This window comes from Bombina bombina, chromosome 2 (assembly GCF_027579735.1).
Source record: "Bombina bombina isolate aBomBom1 chromosome 2, aBomBom1.pri, whole genome shotgun sequence".
NCBI classification, from domain to species: Eukaryota; Metazoa; Chordata; class Amphibia; order Anura; family Bombinatoridae; genus Bombina; species Bombina bombina.
The window spans coordinates 461,339,367-461,364,324 of NC_069500.1; the positions used below are offsets into that span (position 1 = coordinate 461,339,367).

At 37.0% G+C, this 24,958-nt stretch overlaps 1 protein-coding gene across 1 annotated transcript in view; it reads right to left on the minus strand.

Moving 5' to 3' along the window:
* The window catches only part of SEZ6L (seizure related 6 homolog like), a 371,674-nt gene that overhangs the window by 21,115 nt on the left and 325,601 nt on the right, over nucleotides 1-24,958 (minus strand). Inside the window, exons 11-13 of the mRNA XM_053702089.1 lie at nucleotides 14,532-14,726; nucleotides 7,887-7,919; nucleotides 3,565-3,679 (exon numbers count right to left, since the gene is read on the minus strand). Of these exons, the coding sequence (XP_053558064.1) occupies nucleotides 3,565-3,679; nucleotides 7,887-7,919; nucleotides 14,532-14,726 (343 nt within the window). The remainder of the gene's footprint in view (nucleotides 1-3,564; nucleotides 3,680-7,886; nucleotides 7,920-14,531; nucleotides 14,727-24,958) is intronic.

Here is a 24,958-nt window from a genome sequence, read left to right on the forward strand (position 1 = left end):
AATACGCTCCTGGCCAGCGGATATCTTAAAGGGCTAAACAACTATTACAGAAAGGTGCTAAAAATGGTCTCCACAGAGCTACCAGAGAGTTAATAAAGCCATTCAGTATAGTCTGTAATATATTAAAACATTATAAAGAAGTCAGGAACCTGCAAAATAGACAAAAAAGAGTGTCAAGAGTTAGTCCCCTGACTATGTTATAGCTGACTGAGTACCCACAAATAACCTCTGGGCAGTGTATTTGCTAAGGTAGAGAATTTACCTACAAAAACACCCCTCCACCAGCTTTCCAGTATAGAGTCCATCCAGTGCAGATACAGGTATTGCAGAGGAAACTGAGGAAATACCGGAATCCCACAGTAAAAGGCTGCAGGACAAGTCCTTTTGACATCTGAAGACAGAAATTCCATAGGAAATACCTTTACTGCTTGTTTGAAAGCGAGAGAGCAGCCAAATGCTTCAAAAATTGCAGCCTTGATTTTTTTTTTTTCATGGCAGTAAGCACAACAACAGCACTATTCAATAAACACTCTTCCATCATCTTCATTTCCCATTAAGGGAAAACCATAGAATCATAAACCATATCCCAAATACATACCTCTGACAAGCACTGTATTCTGAGGGGAAACCAGGCCTCATCATAGACTGAAAACCCCTTTCTCTGAAGATCACATGAACATCTTCATTCTTCAACCACCTCCAGTGGAGGCAAAGTAAAGACTGAGTTATGTGTACGGTCAGAGGGGATTTATAGAGCTCTTAGGGTTTGGGACTCTTTGCCTCATCCTTGTGGTAGAGAAGGGTAATTTCCATAAGTAATGGATCATGGACTCTCGCCACCTGTATGAAAAAAATAAGCTTCGCAGTTCAGGATTGCCATGAATTTATACTAATACCATAAAGGGACATTAAACACTGTGAGCTTTTCTGTTCCTGTTAGAAATGGAAGTGCAGAACACTGTTATATTCCACACACATATTGGCTGCACACTCTAGTGACCTATTTATAACTGTCCCTAATTGGCCACAGCAGAGAAGGTAACCTAAGTTATCTGACTGAGATAAGGTATTGAAAAGTGATTACATTTCACAACTATATTAAATAATGTCTCAAGGTAGCAAATAATATAATATACAATTTATTTTAAAATTACATGTAATATACAGAAGTGTGCCGGCACTAATAACTAAAATAAGTTAAAACGGTCAACTATATAGTTATGCTAACAAATAAGATACTAAAATAATGTATTTATAACAACAATAAGACTTAGATAGGCTGATATAATAAAAAAGCCCCATGTGGGGTTAATTCCGTAAATGGATAAATAAACAATTCTGAAATATTTCCGAAAGGAGTTGAACCTCTGATTTGGAGGTCTTAGAAAAGTCTGCCGCAAATAGCGGCGTTACCTTTAGTTGTTTTTTTTTTGTAGGTAGGGTTCAGTTGCGGTTTAGATGACCGATTGTTGGGCAATATTCCTCTTTATTGGAGGAGCTCACTAAAAGTTCACTAGGCTGAATGGATATCAAAGTGCCCCCCAATACAAAACAATGAGGGACAGATATACACGTTGCCGCTGTGGCGCCTACAGGAAACGGAATCCATTATCCACTGAAAGTTTCTTCACACTGAAAGTTTCTTCACCCTGCTACTTTGGAAACCACATGTTGACTGTGGCATACCCTGATAATCCATACAGCGTCAGGAGGTTACAAACCAAAGGCTTCCAGATGGTCCATACGGAACACAGATTGTCTGAAACAGCCCAGCATTTGAAAAACCAGCAAAAAGGAGCTTTTGTCTCACACCTGTTTGGAGGACAACAAATAAAGAGGAATATTGCTCAACAATCGGTCGTCTAAACTGCAACTGAACCCTACCTACGAAAAAAACAACTAAAGGTAACGCCACTATTTGCGGCAGACTTTTCTAACACCTCCAAATCAGAGGTTTGACTCCTTTCGGAAATATTTCAGAATTGTTTATTTATCCATTTACAGAATTAACCCCACAGGGACTTTTTTATTATATCAGACTATCTAAGTCTTATTGTTGTTATAAATACATTATTTTAGTATCTTATTTGTTAGCACAACTATAGAGTTGACCGTTTTAACTTATTTTAGTTATTAGTGCCGGCACACTTCTGTATATTACATGTAATTTTAAAATAAATTGTATATTATATTATTTGCTACCTTAAGACATCATTTAATATAGTTGTGATATTTAATCACTTTTTAATACTTTACCTCAGTCAGCTCTTATCCCGGAGTTCTAACCCTTACCCCTCTTTTTTACTTTACTTTTATCACACATTTTTTGAGAGATTAGAGTGATTATTTCTAGGGTTTAGCACATATTCTGACACCTCAGAGTAGCTTTTGCACGCCTTTGTTTTTTGTTTATAAGGTAACCTAAGTTACAACATGGCAGCACCCATTGCCTTATAGACCCTAAAACTTTAAAGGGACACTAAACCCATTTTTTTTTCTTTTATGATTCAGATAGAGCATGGCAACTTTCTAATTTACTACTATTATCAATTTTTCTTTGTTCACTTGCTATCTTTATTTGAAAAATACGTCTTCTAAGCTAAGGAGCCAACCAATGTTTGGCTCAGAACCATGGACAGCACTTGTTTATTGGTGCTGTCCAATTAGCAAAGACAACCCAGGTTGTGAACCAAAAATGGGCCGGCTTCTAAACTTACATTCTTGCTTTTCAAATAAAGATAGTAAGAGAATGAAGAAAAAATTATAATATGAGGAAATTAGGTTTAAGTTGCTTAAAATTGCATGCTCTATCTGAATCATGAAATAAAAAAATTGAACTCTAAAAAAATACATCTACATGTTATTTATTCTCACTCTAATCTTTTCTTTGAGTACCTCATTCTATCTAGCATTTATTTAGTGTTTAATGTCCTTTAAGGGTATTTAGCCACTTCAGCTTCAGACACATGTAAAAATAAAACGTTATTAATAATCCACTTGATCTATCTAATGCTAATGCAACACCAAATAGATGCATTTATTTTTGCTTTTAGATATAATCAATAAACAAACTGTACCCAAAAATACTAAAAAGAAATAATGTAGAGAGAACTAATTCTAAGATAAGACAACTTTATGTAGCACTAACTCCTTTGTGACATTAACAGGTCAGTTGTGGGCAACTTTACAATTCAAATGATCAGTGAGCAACGAGTACTTTAATTCTTTCTAAATGTACTTTCTTGCAAACAATTTAATTTCATGGTTTATTTAAATCCCTTAATCCCTGTATCAAACCGTCCTAATCAAAAATATTTTCCTCATAATCATGTCCATTTTCTGCAGTGCTGGCCATTAATATTCCTCAGTGAAGACAAATGTAACTCTCCATTTTATAATTTATATAAGAAGCAGGGCAGACATTGCATGAAAAGTGTAGATTTAGATTATTTTTAAGATTGCGCTTAATTTCTCTGTTTCTCTCTCTCTCTCTCTCTCTCTCTCTCTCTCTCTCATGTTAAGATATGCCATAGGCTGTGGTTTATATAGATCAGATTGACCTACCTTGTGATATAAATGTAAGCGCCTCCGAGCAGCACTGAAATGATGACCACTGGGATAAATATTGCTAATGCCATATTGCCTCCTTCTAAAGATGTCTCTGCCGCTGCTTCTGCCACTGAGGAAAAGAGGTGATGTTTAGTCTGTAGACCAGGAATATGTTGCAAAACATTTTATATTTAAAAATGAAAAAGAAATCACATCATGAAGGTCCATTTAGAATATAGCTCTGGAGCCCTTGCAGTGCAATGTTAAACATGGATTTAAAAGACCTTGTAATACAAGATAAAAGGTTACTGACCGCAAATGGCTGAGGTCAAACACACTGCACATGATCAAGTCTAGCACTGTGTGTTAATTTTAAACCCACGCAAAGAGATTAAACACATAAGTGAAGTTTCACTCAAAAGCCTCAAGCATAGAATCGATAATGCAAAAATGACTTGTTCTTACAATTAAATTATTTTATTTTTGCATTAGAATGTCATTTGTTTATTGTTGAGGTGCTGTAAACTACCATTTCTCCTCATGTATTTAAAACATTATTATAGTTTTTGTTTTCAGAATTAAGTGAAGTCAACGCTATCTTGGTTTTAAGTGACAAACAAGCCTTTATTTTATGCTCTATTATATTGAAAGCAAGGCAGGATGTACAGTGTTTTTTCATGAACATATTATTGTAATTATTTCTTTTCAAATGCATAACTAAAAAAATGTGATTAGCCATTAGTTACAAGTCACTCTTCATTATAATCAATAGAGCAACAGCTGTCTCATAACTGCTCGATTCTCAGCGCATAGAACAAGCTCCAATGGGAAGGATACAGGCATCACAAAAATGCTTTCAAAACACTACAAACAAATTAAAATAAAAAAGAGCACAATCTATAAAACAGTCCACCCTAACATATCCAGAAAAGAAAACTTGAAAACAAATTAATTGTCTATACGAATTCCACATGGTGGGCGAAGGCATTCAACCATTACTTTAATTGTCAAAATGTGAACAATGTTTTTATATGCACAGTTTCTTAGGCAACAACTCCTATTAAGTAATTCACAGTATATATCTATATACGTTTTATGATTGGCTGAAGGCTGTCACATGACACAGTGGCAGGGAAAATAGTACTAACTTCAAAATTTGTCAGAAAACAACTACTGTACTACTAATTTGATTTTGCATTGTCTATTTATTATTAATTTGTTGATTATTAAATTATACTGTAATTAATTTATTTTAATGGCAGGGATGCCCAATTATAAAACACTGGAAAATATAGAAGTAAAGCTCAATGAATTTCACACATAGGGGCATATTTAACAATGTGTGAGCAGACATGATACGAAGTAGCGTATCATGTCCGCTGCACATCGCTGCCCATTGATAAATGCTGACAGCATACGCTGTCAGCATTTATCATTGCACCAGCAGTTCTTGTGAAATGCTGGTGCAATGCCGTCCCCTGCAGATTCGCGGCCAATCAGCTGCTAGCAGGGGGTGTCAATCAACCCGATCGTATTCGATCGGGTTGATTTCTGTCCGCCGCCTCAGAGCAGGCGGCCAAGTTATGGAGCAGCGGTCTTTAGACCACTGCTTCATAACTTCTTCATAACTCCTGTTTCCGGTGAGCCAAACACGGGGCCTCAAGCTCTATACGGAGCTTGATAAATATGCCCCATAATCTTGTGTCAGGCCCCTCTGCATCGGTTTGTATAAATCTAGGCCAAATGATGCACAGCCTTTTTCAGTGGACTTATTAATGGAGTTCGGCTTCCTTATAATTATCCAGAAACTAATAAATTACCATTGACTACAAATGTATTAGGAAAATATTTTATTGCTTCAGAGCTGTAGATGAAACACTCAAAGACCCCCATTTATCATTGTGCGATGGACATAATCCGCTATAGCGAACCATGTCCGCCGCACATCGATAAATGCCGACAGTATACGCTGTCTGCATTTATCATTGCACCAGCAGTTCTGGTGAACTGCTGGTGCAATACCGCCCCCTGCAGATTCGCGGCCAATCTATTCGCGGCCGCTAGCAGGGGGTGTCAATCAACCTGATCGTATTCGATAGACCCCATTAGCTTGTCTTTTAAATATAAATTGTTTGTCAATTAAAAGCTAATACTACTTACTGCAATACTTTTGTCAGTTTACGATTTGAAATATTGGATTTACAATCTACAAAACATTCTCTAAATTTTTTTTATCTTTTTTTGTGTGAAATTCCTACATTTTCATAGAATGGATATCACTAGAGCTTTGCTTTGTAGACTACAAAAGCGCTTACTGTGGCCAGAGGTTATATAGTGAACCTTGAGGTGATCAGTCTTTTTTAGAACTATAGTATACCTTAATAAGAATTGCACGGTACCTAAGACACCTGGGTACAGTTACTCTTTCATGTTTTAGTATTTTCTTAGGATTGATACAGTCTTATAGACACAGCAAGAAGGACCATGTGGACCACCCAGTGATGATAAAAGAAGGTTACAGTGAATATACTATAATATTTAAGGCAGGGGTGTCCAAACTTTGCTCTCCAGAGGTTTTGGAACTACATTTCCCATGATGCTCAGCTAGATAAAATGCTGGCTGAGCATCATCGGAAATGTAGTTCCAAAACCTCTGGAGAGCAAAGTTTGGACACCCCTGATTTAAGGGATATTGCAATTCACTAAAGCATCTCATTTTTACATCACAAATGTGCGTGCGGAGCAACAAACGGCTAATAATTGGCAGGTACCAGTGACAGCTATTCCCAAATGGCATATCAGTCTCAGAAGCTACAATGCAAAGCAAAGATCAGTAATACAAAAAAATAACATGCTCTAATGAATAAGATCATTTAATTATTGCATTAGAATATCCCTGTAAGTAAATTCCAAAGCATATACTCATATCCTCGTGATTATGCAAAAGGAAAAATATAAGAATCTGAGACAGTTGTCTCTAGACCTTGTGAATAATGCAATCACTAAAATTAATTTAAACTATTCAGTAGTTTGCAATCAATTTATATTTCTTCATGACCTTTTGGTTTGACTTCAGATTATCACTGTTTAATCCAGTGGACTATCAGTTTTAAAGAAACCTCTTTGGTCAGCCTTGGTCATGTGCATTATGCAATAGGGTCTTTGTGAATAGTTTCCCATTTCCCATATGTTTCAGATTTAGAACCAGAAATCAAAATTTTCACCTACAAACACAATAAAAATAATATTGTATATGAACATACAAAATAAGATGCTAAGATTTTAACAGCAAATAAAAATTACCTAAAGGGGTACCGAGATCTTTAATTTTCTGGGAATATTTGAACTCACCTGAATAGTATATACAATTAAATTATCACATAAATGTATTCAAATTTGTATTTATTTTAAATAAGCTAATAGGCTTGGGTGTGCTGTGAAAGTACTGAGCAATGGCACATACTGTATATACTATTAGCTTCTTATATCTGTTGAGATCTGTATAGAGATCATGCTCTTCTTTAAAGGGATAGTCTAGTCAAAATTAAACTTTCATGACTCGGCTAGGGAATGCAATTTTAAACAACTTCTCAATTTACTTTTATCATCAAATTTGTTTTGTTCTCTTGGTATTCTTTGTTGAAAGCTAAACCTAGGTAGGCTCATATGCTAATTTATAAGCCCTTGAAGGCCGCCCTTATATTTGTGCATTTTGACAGTTGTTCACAGCTAAACAGCGCTTGTTCACGTGTGCCATATAGATAACATTGTGCTCACTCCTGTAGAGTTACTTATGAGTCAGCACTGATTGGCTAAAATGTAAGTCTGTCAAAAGAACTGAGATAAGGGGGCAGTCTGCAGAGGCATAGATACAAGGTAATCAAAGAGGTAAAAAGTATATTAATATAACCGTGTTGGTTATGCAAAACTGGGGAATGAGTAATAAAGGGATCATTTATATTTTAAACATTTTGGAGTAGACTATCCCTTTAAGATTACAGAATTTTAGAAATGGTAACTCATAATATGGGTCCATATACCCCAGATAGGGTTTTTATTTGTACCTGTTCACTGGCTTTATCATATCTGCTTTATGTCCTGTGGACCCTAAATATTGTTCCATTACATCTTGGGGTTTATGTGATAAATTGGGGAAAGTCCCGATTGTATGGTATTTATATGGAAACTCTTTTTCAGACACTTTAAACAATAGCTTATGCAGAATATTGTCTGAACAAGATTTGTCTCATTTTATTCAGAACCTCTCTTTTTTATTAATTAATTATATCGAAATTAAAATTTTTTGGTAACAGTAAAAAAAAAAGTCTGTCCCTTACCTTGTAAAGCATGCTCAAAACGGTCTGGAATTGCTAAAGGGAAAAAAAGGACAGAAATGAATTAGAAGTATTTCTTTAAAATCTAGAACATGTGTGAGTGATATAATAAGAGAAATACCATTTTACAAAAAAATTAAAAACAGAAAACAAAAAATAAATCTATTTCTTTCTATAAATAATTAATGTTTGACTCTGTAAATTAAATAAATTATTACATGTATATAACAAATATATCATATTATATTTTGAGTGCAAAATCTAGATTTTGTTAAAACAAAACATTAGTCATTAAAGGATTACTTTCTGTTATAATTTTTAAGCTAAACTAACATATTAAAGTTAATAAACATTAATTAAAACCTACTGACCTATATTTTCTCCAAAACAAAGTTTCATAACGTTCTAAAAGATATATCTTTTATTCGCCGATGATGTCACGTTATCCTGCCCACTATTTTCAGCACTGAGTGTTCAAAATACTTAAACCAATAACTTTGTGTTTAAAGCGCCATTTTGAAACCTAGGTATTGTAAACGGATTGGTACAGAGCAAAGGATACCCACGGAGTGGGTTTGGAAAACAATTAAATTTGCAGACAAGATTTCTGATATACGGTAGAGATATGTTAATGAAATGCTATTGATAAAAAGCGTATTTGGGGTAGTTAGTTAGTAACAGGCATAGAAAATATTTACTTACAGTGGCCCTTTAATTGCAAACTGCTTGGTATTCAGTGTTGTAACCTTGTTTTAGTTAGTCATTTTACTATGCAAAACTGATTCTAAAGCTTTTAAGCAAAAATCAATTAACTTAAAAAGTCCTGTTAAATTTTTAACAGTTAAACACTGGCCATTCATTTGCAAAATTAATGATAATATATTTAATTATTAAGGCACACAATGTTGGTTTTCTAACTTTATTCATACGTTGTTCATTTTTATTAGAAACTCTAATAGCTCTTAAAGGGACACTGAACACAATTTTTTTCTTTCATGATTCAGATAGAGCATGACATTTTAAGCAACTTTCTAATTTACTCCTATTATCAATTTTTCTTCATTCTCTTGCTATCTTTATTTTAAAAGCAGGTATGTAAATCCATTGTAGGTTCAGCACCATGGATAGCCCTTGCTTATTGGAGGCTTACATTTACCCACCAATAAGCAAACATAAACCAGGTTCTCAACCAAAAATGGCGCGGCTCCTATGCATAATATTCCTGCTTTTTAAATAAAGATAGCAGGAGAACGAATTAAAATTGATAATAGGAGGTAATTAGAAACTTGCTTAAAATTGCATGCTCTATCTGAATCATAAAAGAAAAAAATTGGGTTCAGTGTCCCTTTAACTTGTCAGCCAAAAAATATATGACATGCAATACAGTCTTTTAGAATTCAATGGTTGATAGCTGTATACTACTAGACCTTTTCACTGACTTATTCACTAAATGTGTAATAATAAATTATGACTGTAGGCCTGTGATTCGCCTTGAGAAGTGTGAGTTGGTAGCAATAACTATTGTCACTCAGCTAAAATTCATCACATGGGACCCAGTAGGTGGCACAATGAAATAAGAGCATAGAATAATGAGTATAAATTAGTGAACTGAACAGTTACCATAGATACCCGATGCAAATGCTTTTCAATTGGGCGGGATTGGATCGTGGGCGGGATTGCTGGGGGGCGCGCACGGACGCGCGCGCGTGCACAGGGGAGGCGGGCGGATGCGTGCACGGGGAGGGAGCGTGTGGGAACCGTTACACTATGGAACAGTGTGGTTTCTATTTAGAGGGAGAGAGGGGGAATAAATGTTAATCAAAGTGATCTGGGAGGGGGTGGGGGTTTAGTCTTGGGGGGGGAAGCTACACTACAGAAAAAGTGGGGAAAAAATAAAAAAATATACATTTTTTTTGTAAACTGGGTACTGGCAGACAGCTGCCAGTACCCAAGATGGCTCCCAATAATGTAGAGGGGGAGGGTTAGAGAGCTGTTTGGGGGGGGGATCAGGGAGGTTTGGGGCTAAGAGGGATCCTACACAGCAGCATATGTAAATATGCTCAAAAAAAAAAAAGAAAAAAAAAAAGGATACCTTTTATTTTAGTACTGGCAGACTTTCTGCCAGTACTTAAGATGGCGGGGACAATTGTGGGGTGGGGGAGGGAAGAGAGCTGTTTGGGAGGGATCAGGGGGTCTGATGTGTCAGGTGGGAGGCTGATCTCTACACTAAAGCTAAAATTAACCCTGCAAGCTCCCTACAAGATCCCTAATTAACCCCTTCACTGCTAGCCATAATACACGTGTGATGTGCAGCGGCATTTAGCAGCCTTCTAATTACCAAAAAGCATTGCCAAAGCCATATATGTCTGCTATTTCTGAACAAAGGGGATACCAGAGAAGCATTTACAACCATTTGTACCATAATTGCACAAGCTGTTTGTAAATAATTTCAGTGAGAAACCTAAAATTGCGAAAAAAAAATACGTTTTTTTTAAATTTGATCGCATTTGGCGGTGAAATGGTGGCATTAAATATACCAAAATGGGCCTAGATCAATACTTTGGGTTGTCTACTACACTACACTAAAGCTAAAATTAACTCTACAAGCTCCCTACATGCTCCCTAATTAACCCCTTCACTGCTGGGCATAAAACACGTGTGGTGCGCAGTGGCATTTAGCAGCCTTCTAATTACCAAAAAGCAACGCCAAAGCCATATAAGTCTGCTATTTCTGAACAAAGGGGATCCCAGAGAAGCATTTACAACCATTTATGCCATAATTGCACAAGTTGTTTGTAAATAATTTCTGTGAGAAACCTAAAGTTTGTGAAAAAATTTGTGAAAAAGTGAACATTTTTTTTTATTTGGTTGCATTTGGCGGTGAAATGGTGGCATAAAATATACCAAAATGGGCCTAGATCAATACTTTGGGATGTCTTCTAAAAAAATATATATACATGTCAAGGGATATTTAGGTATTCCTGACAGATATCAGGGTTCCAATGTAACTAGCGCTCATTTTGAAAAAAAAGTGGTTTTGAAATAGCAAAGTGCTACTTGTATTTATTGTCCTATAACTTGCAAATAAAGCAAAGAACATGTTAACATTGGGTATTTCTAAACTCAGGACAAATTTTAGAAACTATTTAGCATGGTTGTTTTTTGGTGGTTGTAGATGTGTAACAGATTTTAGGGGTCAAAGTTAGAAAAAGTGTGTTTTTTTCCATTTTTTCCTCATATTTTATAATATTTTTTTATAGTAAATTATAAGATATGATGAAAATAATGGTATCTTTAGAAAGTCCATTTAGTGGCGAGAAAATTGTTATATAATATGTGTAGGTACAGTAAATGAGTAAGAGGAAAATTACAGCTAAACACAAACACCGCACAAATGTAAAAATAGCCCTGGTCCTTAAGGGAAAGAAATTGAAAAATGGCCTTGTCCTTAAGGGGTTAAGCTAGCGTGAGTAATGTACAAATGAAACACTTTAATGATTTACTGGAAAGAAGGGCCTGTACAACGTTTTGCAAATGTTTTTACAGTTTCTAATGAGCAATGGTTCTTATTTCAAAATATATTTGCAAAGCTTTAATTTATTTGAAATGTTAACCCCTTAATGACCACATCACTTTTCCATTTTCTGTCCATTTGGGACCAAGGCTATTTTTACATTTTTGAGGTGTTTGTGTTTAGCTGTAATTTTCCTCTTACTCATTTACTGTACCCACACATATTATATACCGTTTTTCTCGCCATTAAATGGACTTTCTAAAGATACCATTATTTTCATCATATCTTATAATTTACTATAAAAAAAATTATAAAATATGAGGAAAAAATGGAAAAAAACACACTTTTTCTAACTTTGACCCCCAAAATCTGTTACACATCTACAACCACCAAAAAACACCCATGCTAAATAGTTTCTAAATGTTGTCCTCAGTTTAGAAATACCCAATGTTTACATGTTCTTTGCTTTTTTTGTAAACTATAGGGCCATAAATACAAGTAGCACTTTGCTATTTCCAAACCATTTCTTTTCAAAATTAGCGCTAGTTACATTGGAACACTGATATCTGTCAGGAATACCTGAATATCCATTGACATGTATATATTTTTTTTTAGTAGACAACCCAAAGTATTGATCTAGGCCCATTTTGGTATATTTCATGCCACCATTTCACCGCCAAATGCAATCAAATAGAAAAAATTGTTCACTTTTCACAAATTTTTTCACAAACTTTTGGTTTCTAACTTAAATTATTTACAAACAGCTTGTGCAATTATGGCATAAATGGTTGTAAATTCTTCTCTGGGATCCCCTTTGTTCAGAAATAGCAGACATATATGACTTTGGTGTTGCTTTTTGGTAATTAGAAAGCCGCTAAATGCCACTGCGCACCACACGTGTATTATGCCCAGCAGTGAAGGGGTTAATTAGGGAGCATGTAGGGAGCTTTTTGGGGTAGTTTTAGCTTTAGTGTAGTGTAGTAGACAACCCCAAGTATTGATCTAGGCCAATTTTGGTATATTTCATGCCACCATTTCACCGCTAAATGCGATCAAATTAAAAGAAACGTTAATTTTTTCTCAATTTTAGGTTTCTCACTGAAATTATTTACAAACACCTTCTGCAATTATGGCACAAATGGTTGTAAATGCTTCTCTGGGATCCCCTTTGTTCAGAAATAGCAGACATATATGGCTTTGGCATTGCTTTTTGGTAATTAGAAGGCCTCTAAATGCCGCTGCGCATCACACGTGTATTATGGCTAGCAGTGAAGGGGTTAATTATGTAGCTTGTAGGGAGCTTGCAGGGTTAATTTTAGCTTTAGTGTAGAGCTCAGCCTCCCACCTGAAACATCAGACCCCCTGATCCCTCCCAAACAGCTCTCTTCCCTCCCCCACCCCACAATTGTCCCCGCCATCTTAAGTACTGGCAGAAACTCTGCCAGTACTAAAATAAAAGGTATTTGGCCCTTTTTTTTTAAAAAAAAAAAAAAAGCATATTTACATATGCTGATGTGTAGGATCCCCCCTTAGACCCCAACCTCACTGATCCCCCACCATACTGCTCTCTAACCCTTCCCCTCTGCAATAATGGGCGCCATCTTGGGTACTGGCAGCTGTCTGCCAGTACCCAGTTTTGTAACAAAATGTGCCTTTTTTTTTTTTTTAATTCCCTTTTCTGTAGTGTAGCTTTCCCCCCCCACCGAGACCAACCCCCAACCCCTTCCAGGACCCTTAGATTGCATTTTAGTGGGGTTTTTTTTTTCAACTTTTTAACTTTTTTTTTCTGTAGTGTAGCGGTTCCCACCCGCTCCCGCCCCGTGCACGCGCCCGCCCACCACCCCCGTGCACGCGCGCGCTCCCGTGCGCGCCCCCGTAGCTCCCGCCCCCCGATCCCGCCCCCCCTCCACTCCACATAGCGCACCGATGGCCGCCACCCGCCTCCCACGTAAGCTCCCACCCACCAACGATCCCGGCCATCGATGTCCGGTGCAGAGAGGGCCACAGAGTGGCTCTCTCTGCATCGGATGGCCAAGGGGGGTTATTGCAGGATGCCTCCATATCGAGGCATCACTGCAATAACCGGAAAGCAGCTGGAAGCGAGCAGGATCGCTTCCAGCTGCTTTCCAGACCAAGGACGTACGCCACACGTCCTCGGTCATTAACTGACTTTTTTTTGAGGACGTGTGGCGTACGTCCTTGGTCGTTAAGGGGTTAAATGGACATTCTAGCCCAAAATTTTCTTTCATGCTTTAGAAAGAGCATGCTATTTTAAACAGTTTTCTAATTTACTTCTGTTATCTAATTTGCTTCATTCTCGTGATATACTTGGTTGAAAAGCATATCTAGATATGCTCAGTATCTGCTAATTGCTGACTGCAGATAGATGCTTCTTGTTATTGGCTCACCCATGTGCATTGCAATTTCTTCAACAAGGGATATCTAAAGAATGAAGCAAATTAGATAATAGAAGTAAATTGGAATGTTGTTTAAAATTGTATTCTCTATCTGAATCATGAAAGAAATATTTTGGGTTTCATGACCCTTTAATGATTATTTGTCTAATTGTATTTTGGAAAAATATATATAAGTTCATGTTTCTTTAAAGGGACGGTGTACTGTAAAATTGGTTTCCCCTTAATGTACTTCCAGTGACTTGTTATAGCAGCTGCAGAGTATAAAATGTATGGGCAATTGCTCCTTTAACTTTATTTGGTATATGAAATAACTGTTTTTGCTCTCTGAAACCTCCTCATCTTAACACTCTATAAACACACAGGCCTCCTTATCTTATCACTCTGTATACACAACATTCTCCTTATGTTATTTCTGTTTGTACACACGAATCCCAATAATTAGAGAGACTACTTGAAAATTAACAATTTAGTACCTCTCTCTCTCACCCCAGCGGGGAGTGTAATTTCTAGTTTACATATGTTTTCTGTACCCATTACTGCAGTATTGAATTTTTCAGTATAGGTGGTGGTTTCAGCATGGAACATCAGCTATTTCAAATGACAATATAAAGGTAAAATAAATATTTGAAAACAGTTTAATATACCCCAGCAAGCAAAATGGATAATTGAAAACACATTAAAGAGGAGAAATTGTTACCGTTGAAATGTGTAAATTACCTTTACACACAGGAAGTGGTCCACTCCATTGTGAGGGCTGCCCAAGTATACACTTTATTGTAATTTCTCCCATCAGTTCAAATCCTTCATAGCACATAAAGGTGAGTGATTCTCCAGGCAAATAAAGTCTCTTGTAAAGTATTTGGTATCCATTTTCTGGTAAACCTGGGTTGTCACATGCCAGGGACTCTTCAGCTGAAATAAAGTCATTGGAAATTGATTCATACACAATGATAAAAAATGTTGTTTCCATTAAAGGGACATGTTAGTCATATTTTACATTTGTTTGAGCTAAAACAGGGCAATTAAAAAAATAGTTATTTTTTCCTGTAACATAAAAAAACTGCATTTTCTTGTAATACCTGCAGAGGGGGTCCCTCTCCCTTTAGAAAATAAGAAGCAGTTGTACTCATCAACCAGTAAAGATTACAATGAAAGTCTGTATTAAAGGCATAGTAGCCACAATTAAACATTCATGATACGGAAAGAGCATGTGATGTTAAACAACTTTTCAATGATCAAATTTCCTTTGCTCTCTTGGTATCCTTTTTAAAAGCATACCTATGGGGGGCGTGTCCGGGCTATGGCCTAAGATGGCTGCTAAACTGGGAGCTCTGTCAGGAAAAAATTACAATCCGCCTTGTAATTAAGATTTTTCAAGTCCATCCAGAAGAAAATTGACTTTCATGAAGTGCATCACGCTTTGCTGGTTTGGATTATACCTGTATTGTGAGAAAATCAGCCTCCCAGACTGGACCGCTGAGATCTCTTGGCGGCCTGCAAGGAAGGAGAACTCAGCACCCCCCCCCCCCCGGGAAACCAGGGTAAGCTAAGCAGAGTAAATATTGTGTCTCTGCACTTACTCGTACCTGTTAATCTGATAACGTTGACATATATATATTACTATGGAGGAGCTGTGCGCTATCTTCCAATCCCTCATGGAGGATTTTGAATACAAAATATGTGCCAGATTCGACGGCCTTATAGAGCTCTGCTGCAATATGTCAGGGAAAACAGATGTTCCACTCCAAGCTACTAAGAAAACCTCCGCTCCAACTATCTACACTGGTTCAGGCACGGAGCAGCCTCCCTGCCGGGAGATGAAGTGGCTGCAGGGTTTGGAAGCGGCAGGAAACTATAACAGAGGAGATACTTGTGAGGCAGTTGGCCTGCAGAAGTGCGACCTTCCTACACTCATGCCTTACACGGGATGGGGCCGAGGATCCCCTGCGGCTCAGTGTCAGCTAGGCAATGCTGAGGGCTGCCGCGATATTGACATTTGGTTGCAGGGAGCTGTGCGGGGGAGAGCGGCCGGCTCCCTCATGTGCAGCTTTACTGCCTCTGCTCACTATATTACCGACCTGACGGCTCTGAAGAGGGAGAATGAAGGGGCGGCTTACCTGAGCTGCTGGCTCCCTTGTGGACTAAACGGACTGATTAGTTATATCCAGGAGCCTGGAGCCTCAACCGGAACTGTGAGTGGCGGCCTACGGGAGTTGCGCTTCAACGCTCCCCACGTAATCAGCAACCAGACTGGAGTCGGGTAAACAGGGTCTGAGCTGCTAAATTCCTGTGAGGACTCTTGTATAACTACGGTATATATAAATGACGATCTGGTGATCCGATACCAAAACCCTTCTATCTGTGGAGTTCTCCCTGGACTTTGTCACGCAGGACTTAGTGGTAGTAGCAGGACTACTAGGTTCAAATATATATTGCTTGTTAAATATGTGCAGGTACTGGGATATATGCTATTAGGTACCCCAACATCTACCCCTCAATTACAATGATTGTTTGTAGCCTGAGAGCAGCCAAATATTTTTATTTTCTTAAGGGGGGGTACGTTTTACATTCACTCTTGTGCACCCTGGGGGGATCCTTGGTTATCGTTAGCACCAGATTTACATACAGGGCCCAAGAGCTGTACGTGCATATGTGTATATACTGTGAATGCTACTCAAAATGTATACTGTACTAAATCATGCATAGAGGCCCAGGAGTTGCTCATTTATTTTCTGCTAGGTATCTATGTCAGAAGTGGCCCTGTTAATAGTTCCTCTAATCGTCACCCCTTGCTTATATTCAGAACCAGGGGCCCAGGAGTGACCACAAAATTCTCAGATAGGGTACGCCCAACTTGTTTGTGCATTCTAGGGGGCTATCTATTTATTTGTTTAATTGTACAGATGTTTGTACAGGTATGCATGTGTTTTCCTATATGTACCGTGAAGGATACTCACAATTTATGCTGTACTGGGTAACATGTAGGGGCCTAGCAGAGGCCTATATATTTTTCCTTGTATGACCTTGCATAGACTGGGTTCCAGAGTGGCCCCGCTAAAACTTCCCCCCATCTGTACTTCTCGTTTATACTCAAAACCCGGGGTCTAAGGGTGCCTACAAATTCTTAGCAGGGGTATACCTACCTTATACCTATTTGTGTATTTTAGGGGGCTGTTTATTTAATTGTAAGAAGTACCTGGCCTTATCATTGGGCCCATGAGAGGGGCCCTGTTAACATTCTCCCATTTGTCACCCCTTACTTATATCTAACATCTGTGGTCCAGGAGGGGCCACTTACTCTTACCTGGGGTGTACTTTATTTCTAATTTTTCTTTTCTCCTACTTATTTTGGGGGGCTCTGTGATATGCTGTTATAAAGAAAAAGAGGTTTATTTTGTAGTTTGCACCTTTAATTTTTGCTCTTGGTTATTGAACCATAAATGGCACCGAAGTCTGAAGCTTTAATATGTTAGTCCTAGAAGGTTTTTTTAATTTGTGGATTTAGACATGGGGCCAACAGTTGTTCCATACGCTATGGTTTAGACTTATTGCTAGACTTTGAAACACTTTGAAGGTCCGAGAGTGTCCAGCCTGAACTTTATAAACATGCATGGATTTGATGCTTTGATTTGTAATTTGAGGTGTCAACATGTATGTAAATGCCTTGGATCTTTTTTTTCTGTTTTACTTAGATATGTCCTTTTTAATGTGTGCAAACAGGATGTCATTTATGTTGGAAAACCTTAATAAAAATTATTTAAAAAAAAAAAAAAAAAAAAAAAAAAAAAAAAGCATACCTATGTAGGAGTAGCAATGCACTACTGAGATAGCTGCTTATTGGTCGCTGCATATATATATATATATGCTTGCTCCCAGTAGTGCATTGCTGCTTCTGAGCCTCCTTTTGAACAAAGTATACCAAAGGAATACATTGAAATTTCATAATAGAAGTAAAATGGAAAATTGTTTAAAATTGCACGTTATATCTGTATCATGAAAGTTAAATTTTGAGTTTACTGTGCCTTTAATTTTCAACTTAAATTGAAAAAATAAATTTAATAAGGCTCTCTCTCTCTCTCTCTCTCTCTCTCTCTCTCTATATATATATATATATATTATTATAAATGTGCAAATGCTGCTCTATAATACACATAATAAATTGCTGAGTATAATGTTCCTTTAATGTAAAAAAATAAAAAAAATAATCTACAAATGTATTATTCAATTTTGACAACCTTATATTTCATGTATATGCTCAGTCTGGGATGCCTGGTTCAGATTTGTTCGCATTTCTAAAGAAGTGGTATAAATATTCATTCAAAAATGCCTTATGATTATTGCAGGGAGCTATGAAACATTCCCTTCTAGGGAAGGGCATTGAAAAAGTTGTAATATAATTGTGGTAAAACAAATGTGTATTATTGAAAGAAAAGCTACGCACAATTTTGAAGAAAAAATAGCAACCAAGGAGATTTATAGCTCACAAAAAAGAGATGTCGCAGAAGGGAAAAATGCCCTTTTACTTCTTTTGATTTTTATATTGTAAATGACTTTTGTATTACTGTATTTATTTATGAAGATTATATGACAATTACTAATGTGTTGAATTACTAAATTGAAATTTCTGAAATTGTTTTCTTTTCAATGATGTCTATATGCTATAATATACACTAGCATCATTTGTTACAACCCAACTGGGATTCAGGCTGTCAAGTAAAAAATATGTATAATTTATTCCAGCTATCATTCTGTTAACTACAACATACTGAGAGAGCACTAGAAAATATTCAAAAGGATTTGCTGATTGCAAAAGACAGGGATGACTTTTCAATATTAACCCTTGATTGTCTTTCTCTGCACTAACCTACATCATAGACCGTGATTTTGTTATGAATGACTGAACAAATGACATGGATTGGATCACATAGACAAATAAGTACAGTTTGTGCATCCATATTTTTCCCAGAATGCACAGGTCCATTATTTTGATCTTAACATAAACATAAATACCAAGCATTTCAATTAAGTTTAAGAATCTAGTAGCTATGATTACAAATTCTATAGTTAATCTCTTACAATAGATGACAGCGTCTGCCACTAGGGGGTAGATTTCTAAGGGTCGAGCTTTCGCTGTAGCGAATCATGTCTGCTCGAGCTCCCTAAATATGCAATGCCGCCCCCTGCTCACCGGCTAGCAGGGGGTGTCAATCATCCCGATGATGATTTCAGTCGACCACTTAAGGTGGCGCAGAAGTTAAGGAGCAGCGGTCTTAAGACCACTGCTTCTTAACTTACGTTTCAGGCGAGCCTGAAATGATGGTGCTAGGAAGCAGGATTAGCCGCTTATTTTAGAAGATTGGCTGGGAATAAATGTTTTTAAAATATATAGAACAAGAGCAAATAGGTGATAATACTTGATTGTGAACTATTCCGCAAACTTTTTGTGCGAACCATAACCGCATGTTTTCATATTCAGATTAGGGTACATTGAACTCAAACATTTTTTAAAGGGATAGCAAACACCAAAAATGTTATTGTTTAAAAAGATAGACTATCCCTTTTTTTAACCATTCCCCAGTTTTGCATAACCAACACTGTTATAGAAATATACTTTTTACCCTTGTAATTACCTTGTATCTAAGCTTCCGCTGACTGCCTCCTTATCTCAGATCTTTTGACAGACTTGCATTTTAGGCAATTAGGGCTTCATGTACTAACAGGCGGGCGGACAGATTCTCAACTCGCAAAGTTATCCGCTCGCCTTCTCTACACACGGGCAGCGGATCTGTTGATCCGCTGGCCCGTATGCATCATTACACACTCATCGGAGTGTGTAATGCCCGAACAATCGAGCGTCTGAAGAGGCTGTCAATCAATGAGAGCAAGCAAGCTCTCTGTGATTTTCCCTCACCACCTCAGAGGTGGCGTCGGGTGTTAGAAGCAGCAGTCTAATGACTGCTGCTTCTTACATTGCGGGAAGCAGGCTCGCATACGCGAACCTGCCCCGCAATGGCTCTGGAGCAGCTTTTGCTGCTTCGTGCATGCAGCCCTTAAATTACTTTCAAATAAGAATACCAAGAGAACAAAGCAAATTTGATGATAAATGTAAATTAGAAAGTTGTTTAAACTTACATGCTTACATCATGAAAGTGTAATTTGGACATTACTATACCTTTATTCCTTTATTCATATACATGAAAGAAAAGCACTTAGATATATTAAAAAATATATTTATATTTTGAATAAAAAAAGGTCATGTTAGAAATGTTTAATTACAGCTCTTAATGCTTATTGGTGGACAGGAAAATATTTCCACAAATTTAAATTAATTTAATAACAAAAAAACAATATATTTTAAAAATACCCTCTTGTTGATGTAACACAAAAAGTGTCTTAAGGCTTTATTGACTTTTCAACAATTCATTGGCCAGTGAAGGAATTTAACATACTTAAAACTCAGAAATTCATGTTTTCATAAATTATAAATTTGATTTGAAAGAAAAAAAACCCTGTGATTCAGAAAGGTGAATCCTCATCAATAATTAAACTATACAATACCAATAAATGAGGTACTATGGGATAAAGTGTGCAATAAGTATGAAACATAAATAAAGGATAAGCCACAAATCTAAAATATGTTATGTATAATGCTTTTTCCCATTATGGTAAAGCAGTTTAATTTAGTAAATTTAAATACAGGAAACAGTTATAGATGAGATACAAAAACATTAAGCACATGGGACATTAAACAAATGGGAGGGTCATTATTGTACCATACATTCTTCTGCACAACATTTAAACAGTAGCTAACCTTCTATAAAGAGTGCACGTATTCCTCATTAATGGGGCATAATTCATTTTAAGATTGTAATGTAAAATGGGCTCCATTTATCAATCATTTGGGGAATTCTCCTTTCTGTTCTCCTATCAGTTCTCCACAGCTCTCCTTAGGAGAGGAGCACATGTGCGCCCATATTTATCATAAAAAAGTTGTTTTTTCTCCATGGGAGAGCTGAGGAGAGCTGGGGAGAACTAATGATAAATTTCTCCAGTCGGATTAGTATCTTCTCTTTATTTATCACTAAAAATAAGCAACTATTCTCCATGTCAATCATTTATAAACCAATAGAAATCTTTATACAGCCTTCCTAGTAGCTTAGTTAACGCCCCTCTTCAGCAAACTTTCATATAAGAAAATAGATCTACATTTTCATTGTTTTTGTGCTTAAATTTTAGCGCTTTTTTATATCTTATTTTTATGCCCCAATAGATATAATTTTTGTGCTCTGTTATATATTATTTTGGTGCTCCATTATATATATATTTTTTTTACTCCATCATAAATTATTATTGCACTCCAATAACCATTATTATTGTGATTTGTTATAGATAATGTTTGCACCTTGTAGAGCCCTTTTTTTGTGTGTAACTGCTTCTACAACTGGTAGAGAATAGATTTCTAATGCTGTTCTCCACTTTAGCTATGGAGAACTTTAAGGTAGGAACTTGCAGGAGAACTTTCAGTCCTCCACAGGAGAATATAAATGATAAATTTGTAACTAGGAGAATTATGAGGAGAACTATATGAAATACGACTAAAAAGATCTAATTTAACCCTTTTTTTGGAGAAGATGTTCTCCAAGGAGAGTTAGAACAGAGTAGGAGTATTTTACAGTCGAACTTGCCCAATTTTAGGAGTATTTTTGAATGATAAATAGGAGAATTATTTCTCATGAGAACTTTTAGGAGAAAATATAGGAGAATTGGAATGATAAATAGAGCCCAATGTTCAGTTATACAAAGTAAAAAAAAGCAAAAAGCTTACTTCTAGCAAACTATCACTCCACACGTTACATAGCCCACAGTGTTTTACGCCTGCCAAACTGAGAGATATCCATTTGCCTTGTGTCCCTTACATGTTTTTTGAAGCATTTTACAATTTATGGATGAGCCAGCTAAGGAGGTACTTCACTGGTCTTGTAATAGCTGTGGGAGATTTATTGTCTGTATTGGTGCTTTACTTTAGCCTTATAAATATGCATTTTGCCAGGAGTTGAACTTTAACCCAGATCAGTATGATAAAGCATTGGTTCCAGCAGCCGTTTCACAAGCTTTCTACAGTTATGACATTGACCTTACTGTTTTATTTATATCCTCCTGAGACACAAAAAAACTACATAATCTGTTCAATTGCAATCATAGTTATACAGTGCAATCATGGTTAATGCCAGCTATGCACATCCTTGAAATATGTCATATGATGAAAGTAACACTCTTTGTGCATTTGTACTCAACACACGTATTATTAAATGAAGAATAAAACATGGAGAACATTTAACTTAAGGACATTTTTCTATAAATATATTTATTTGTAGATCTACTGTGAATAGCATATAATGAGTGTGGTATCATTTAGGTAGTACAGATAATGAAAGCAAAATAAATAGTAAAGCTTTTAAGCACTTGAATGGTAAAATGCCCATAGTACAGTGCTAAGGTGAATATCCATCTTGTAATTTATTCAAAGATGGGTCAAATTACGCATTTTTGTCTCTTTTGCTTAACACATACATTAAGTATAGAAAACTGAGAGGTAAAATCAATACACAATGGTGTTAGCATAAACCTATTGACTGTATGTAAAAATTGTAACAAATTGTTCAATAAGAAGCCAATAGCTCCCTTAAGAAATGGAAACTGGTGGCAAAGATGTCATTATAATGTTCTGAATATCCCTTTCCCCACATATCTTATATTTTTTCCTGGTTATGATTTTTATTTCTGATTATGAACTCTTGTGACAACCTTGCTTTCTTGAAATAAAGATATAGGGCATCCTGCACCAGCCAGTGAAAGGAACCATTATAGATAGTTGACAAAATAAAAAGAGTATTACAGTATGCAATAATACTTTTTTATTGGCTTAACATAACATGGCAAAACAGAAGCTTTTGAAAGTTTCCTCAGAGCTCTTACATGGCTCTGGTTTGAGAGTATAGCCCACCTCTGTGTAGATAAGATCAAATTAGATAAACTTGGTATTAGGCAGTACAGATGTCCAGGATTTCCTAAATAAATATAAACTGTAATATGTTTGAGTCCACTAGCGGAAGCTATTCCACGTAATCTAATGTATTTTAAGTTTGGCGAAGGTGCTTTTTTGGTAAAAAAATGTGCCTTTGAATTTATATTCATTTTTTAGTTATTCTGGGCTATCTAATTTTATGTATGAAGGAAATATGTAACAAGGCTATATAATAGAAGAAAACAATCGCCTAGATTTAGAGTTCTGTGGCCAAAGGGGTGCGTTAGCTACGCGTGCTTTTTTCCCCCGTACCTTTTAAATACCGCTGGTATTTAGAGTTCTCTGAAGGGCTGCGTTAGGCTCCAAAAACGGAGCGTAGAGCATATTTAACGCCACTGCAACTCTCGATACCAGCGGTGCTTACGGACGTGGCCAGCTTCAAAAACGTGCTCGTGCACGATTCCCCCATAGAAAACAATGGGGCTGTTTGAGCTGAAAAAAAACCTAACACCTGCAAAAAAGCCGCGTTCAGCTCCTAACGCAGCCCCATTGTTTTCTATGGGGAAACACTTCCTACAGGGAGTGCAGAATTATTAGGCAAGTTGTATTTTTGAGGATTCATTTTATTATTGAACAACAACCATGTTCTCAATGAACCCAAAAAACTAATTAATATCAAAGCTGAATAGTTTTGGAAGTAGTTTTTAGTTTGTTTTTAGTTATAGCTATTTTAGGGGGATATCTGTGTGTGCAGGTGACTATTACTGTGCATAATTATTAGGCAACTTAACAAAAAACAAATATATACCCATTTCAATTATTTATTTTTACCAGTGAAACCAATATAACAGATCAACATTCACAAATATACATTTCTGACATTCAAAAACAAAACAAAAACAAATCAGTGACCAATATAGCCATCTTTCTTTGCAAGGACATTCAAAAGCCTGCCATCCATGGATTCTGTCAGTGTTTTGATCTGTTCACCATCAACATTGCGTGCAGCAGCAACCACAGCCTCCCATTTGATGATGGACCACAGGTTCTCAATGGGGGTCAGATCAGGTGAACAAGGAGGCCATGTCATTAGATTTTCTTCTTTTATACCCTTTCTTGCCAGCCACGCTGTGGAGTACTTGGACGCGTGTGATGGAGCATTGTCCTGCATGAAAATCATGTTTTTCTTGAAGGATGTAGACTTCTTCCTGTACCACTGCTTGAAGAAGGTGTCTTCCAGAAACTGGCAGTAGGACTGGGAGTTGAGCTTGACTCCATCCTCAACCCGAAAAGGCCCCACAAGCTCATCTTTGATGATACCAGCCCAAACCAGTACTCCACCTCCACCTTGCTGGCGTCTGAGTCGGACTGGAGCTCTCTGCCCTTTACCAATCCAGCCACGGGCCCATCCATCTGGCCCATCAAGACTCACTCTCATTTCATCAGTCCATAAAACCTTAGAAAAATCAGTCTTGAGATATTTCTTGGCCCAGTCTTGACGTTTCAGCTTGTGTGTCTTGTTCAGTGGTGGTCGTCTTTCAGCCTTTTTTACCGTGGCCATGTCTCTGAGTATTGCACACCTTGTGCTTTTGGGCACTCCAGTGATGTTGCAGCTCTGAAATATGGCCAAACTGGTGGCAAGTGGCATCTTGGCAGCTGCACGCTTGACTTTTCTCAGTTCATGGGCAGTTATTTTGCGCCTTGGTTTTTCCACACGCTTCTTGCGACCCTGTTGACTATTTTGAATGAAACGCTTGATTGTTCGATGATCACGCTTCAGAAGCTTTGCAATTTTAAGAGTGCTGCATCCCTCTGCAAGATATCTCACTATTTTTTACTTTAATGAGCCTGTCAAGTCCTTCTTTTGACCCATTTTGCCAAAGGAAAGGAAGTTGCCTAATAATTATGCAAACCTGATATAGGGTGTTGATGTCATTAGACCACACCCCTTCTCATTACAGAGATGCACATCACCTAATATGCTTAATTGGTAGTAGGCTTTCGAGCCTATGCAGCTTGGAGTAAGACAACATGCATAAAGAGGATGATGTGGTCAAAATACTAATTTGCCTAATAATTCTGCACTCCCTGTACGTCTGCACCTAACACCCTAACATGA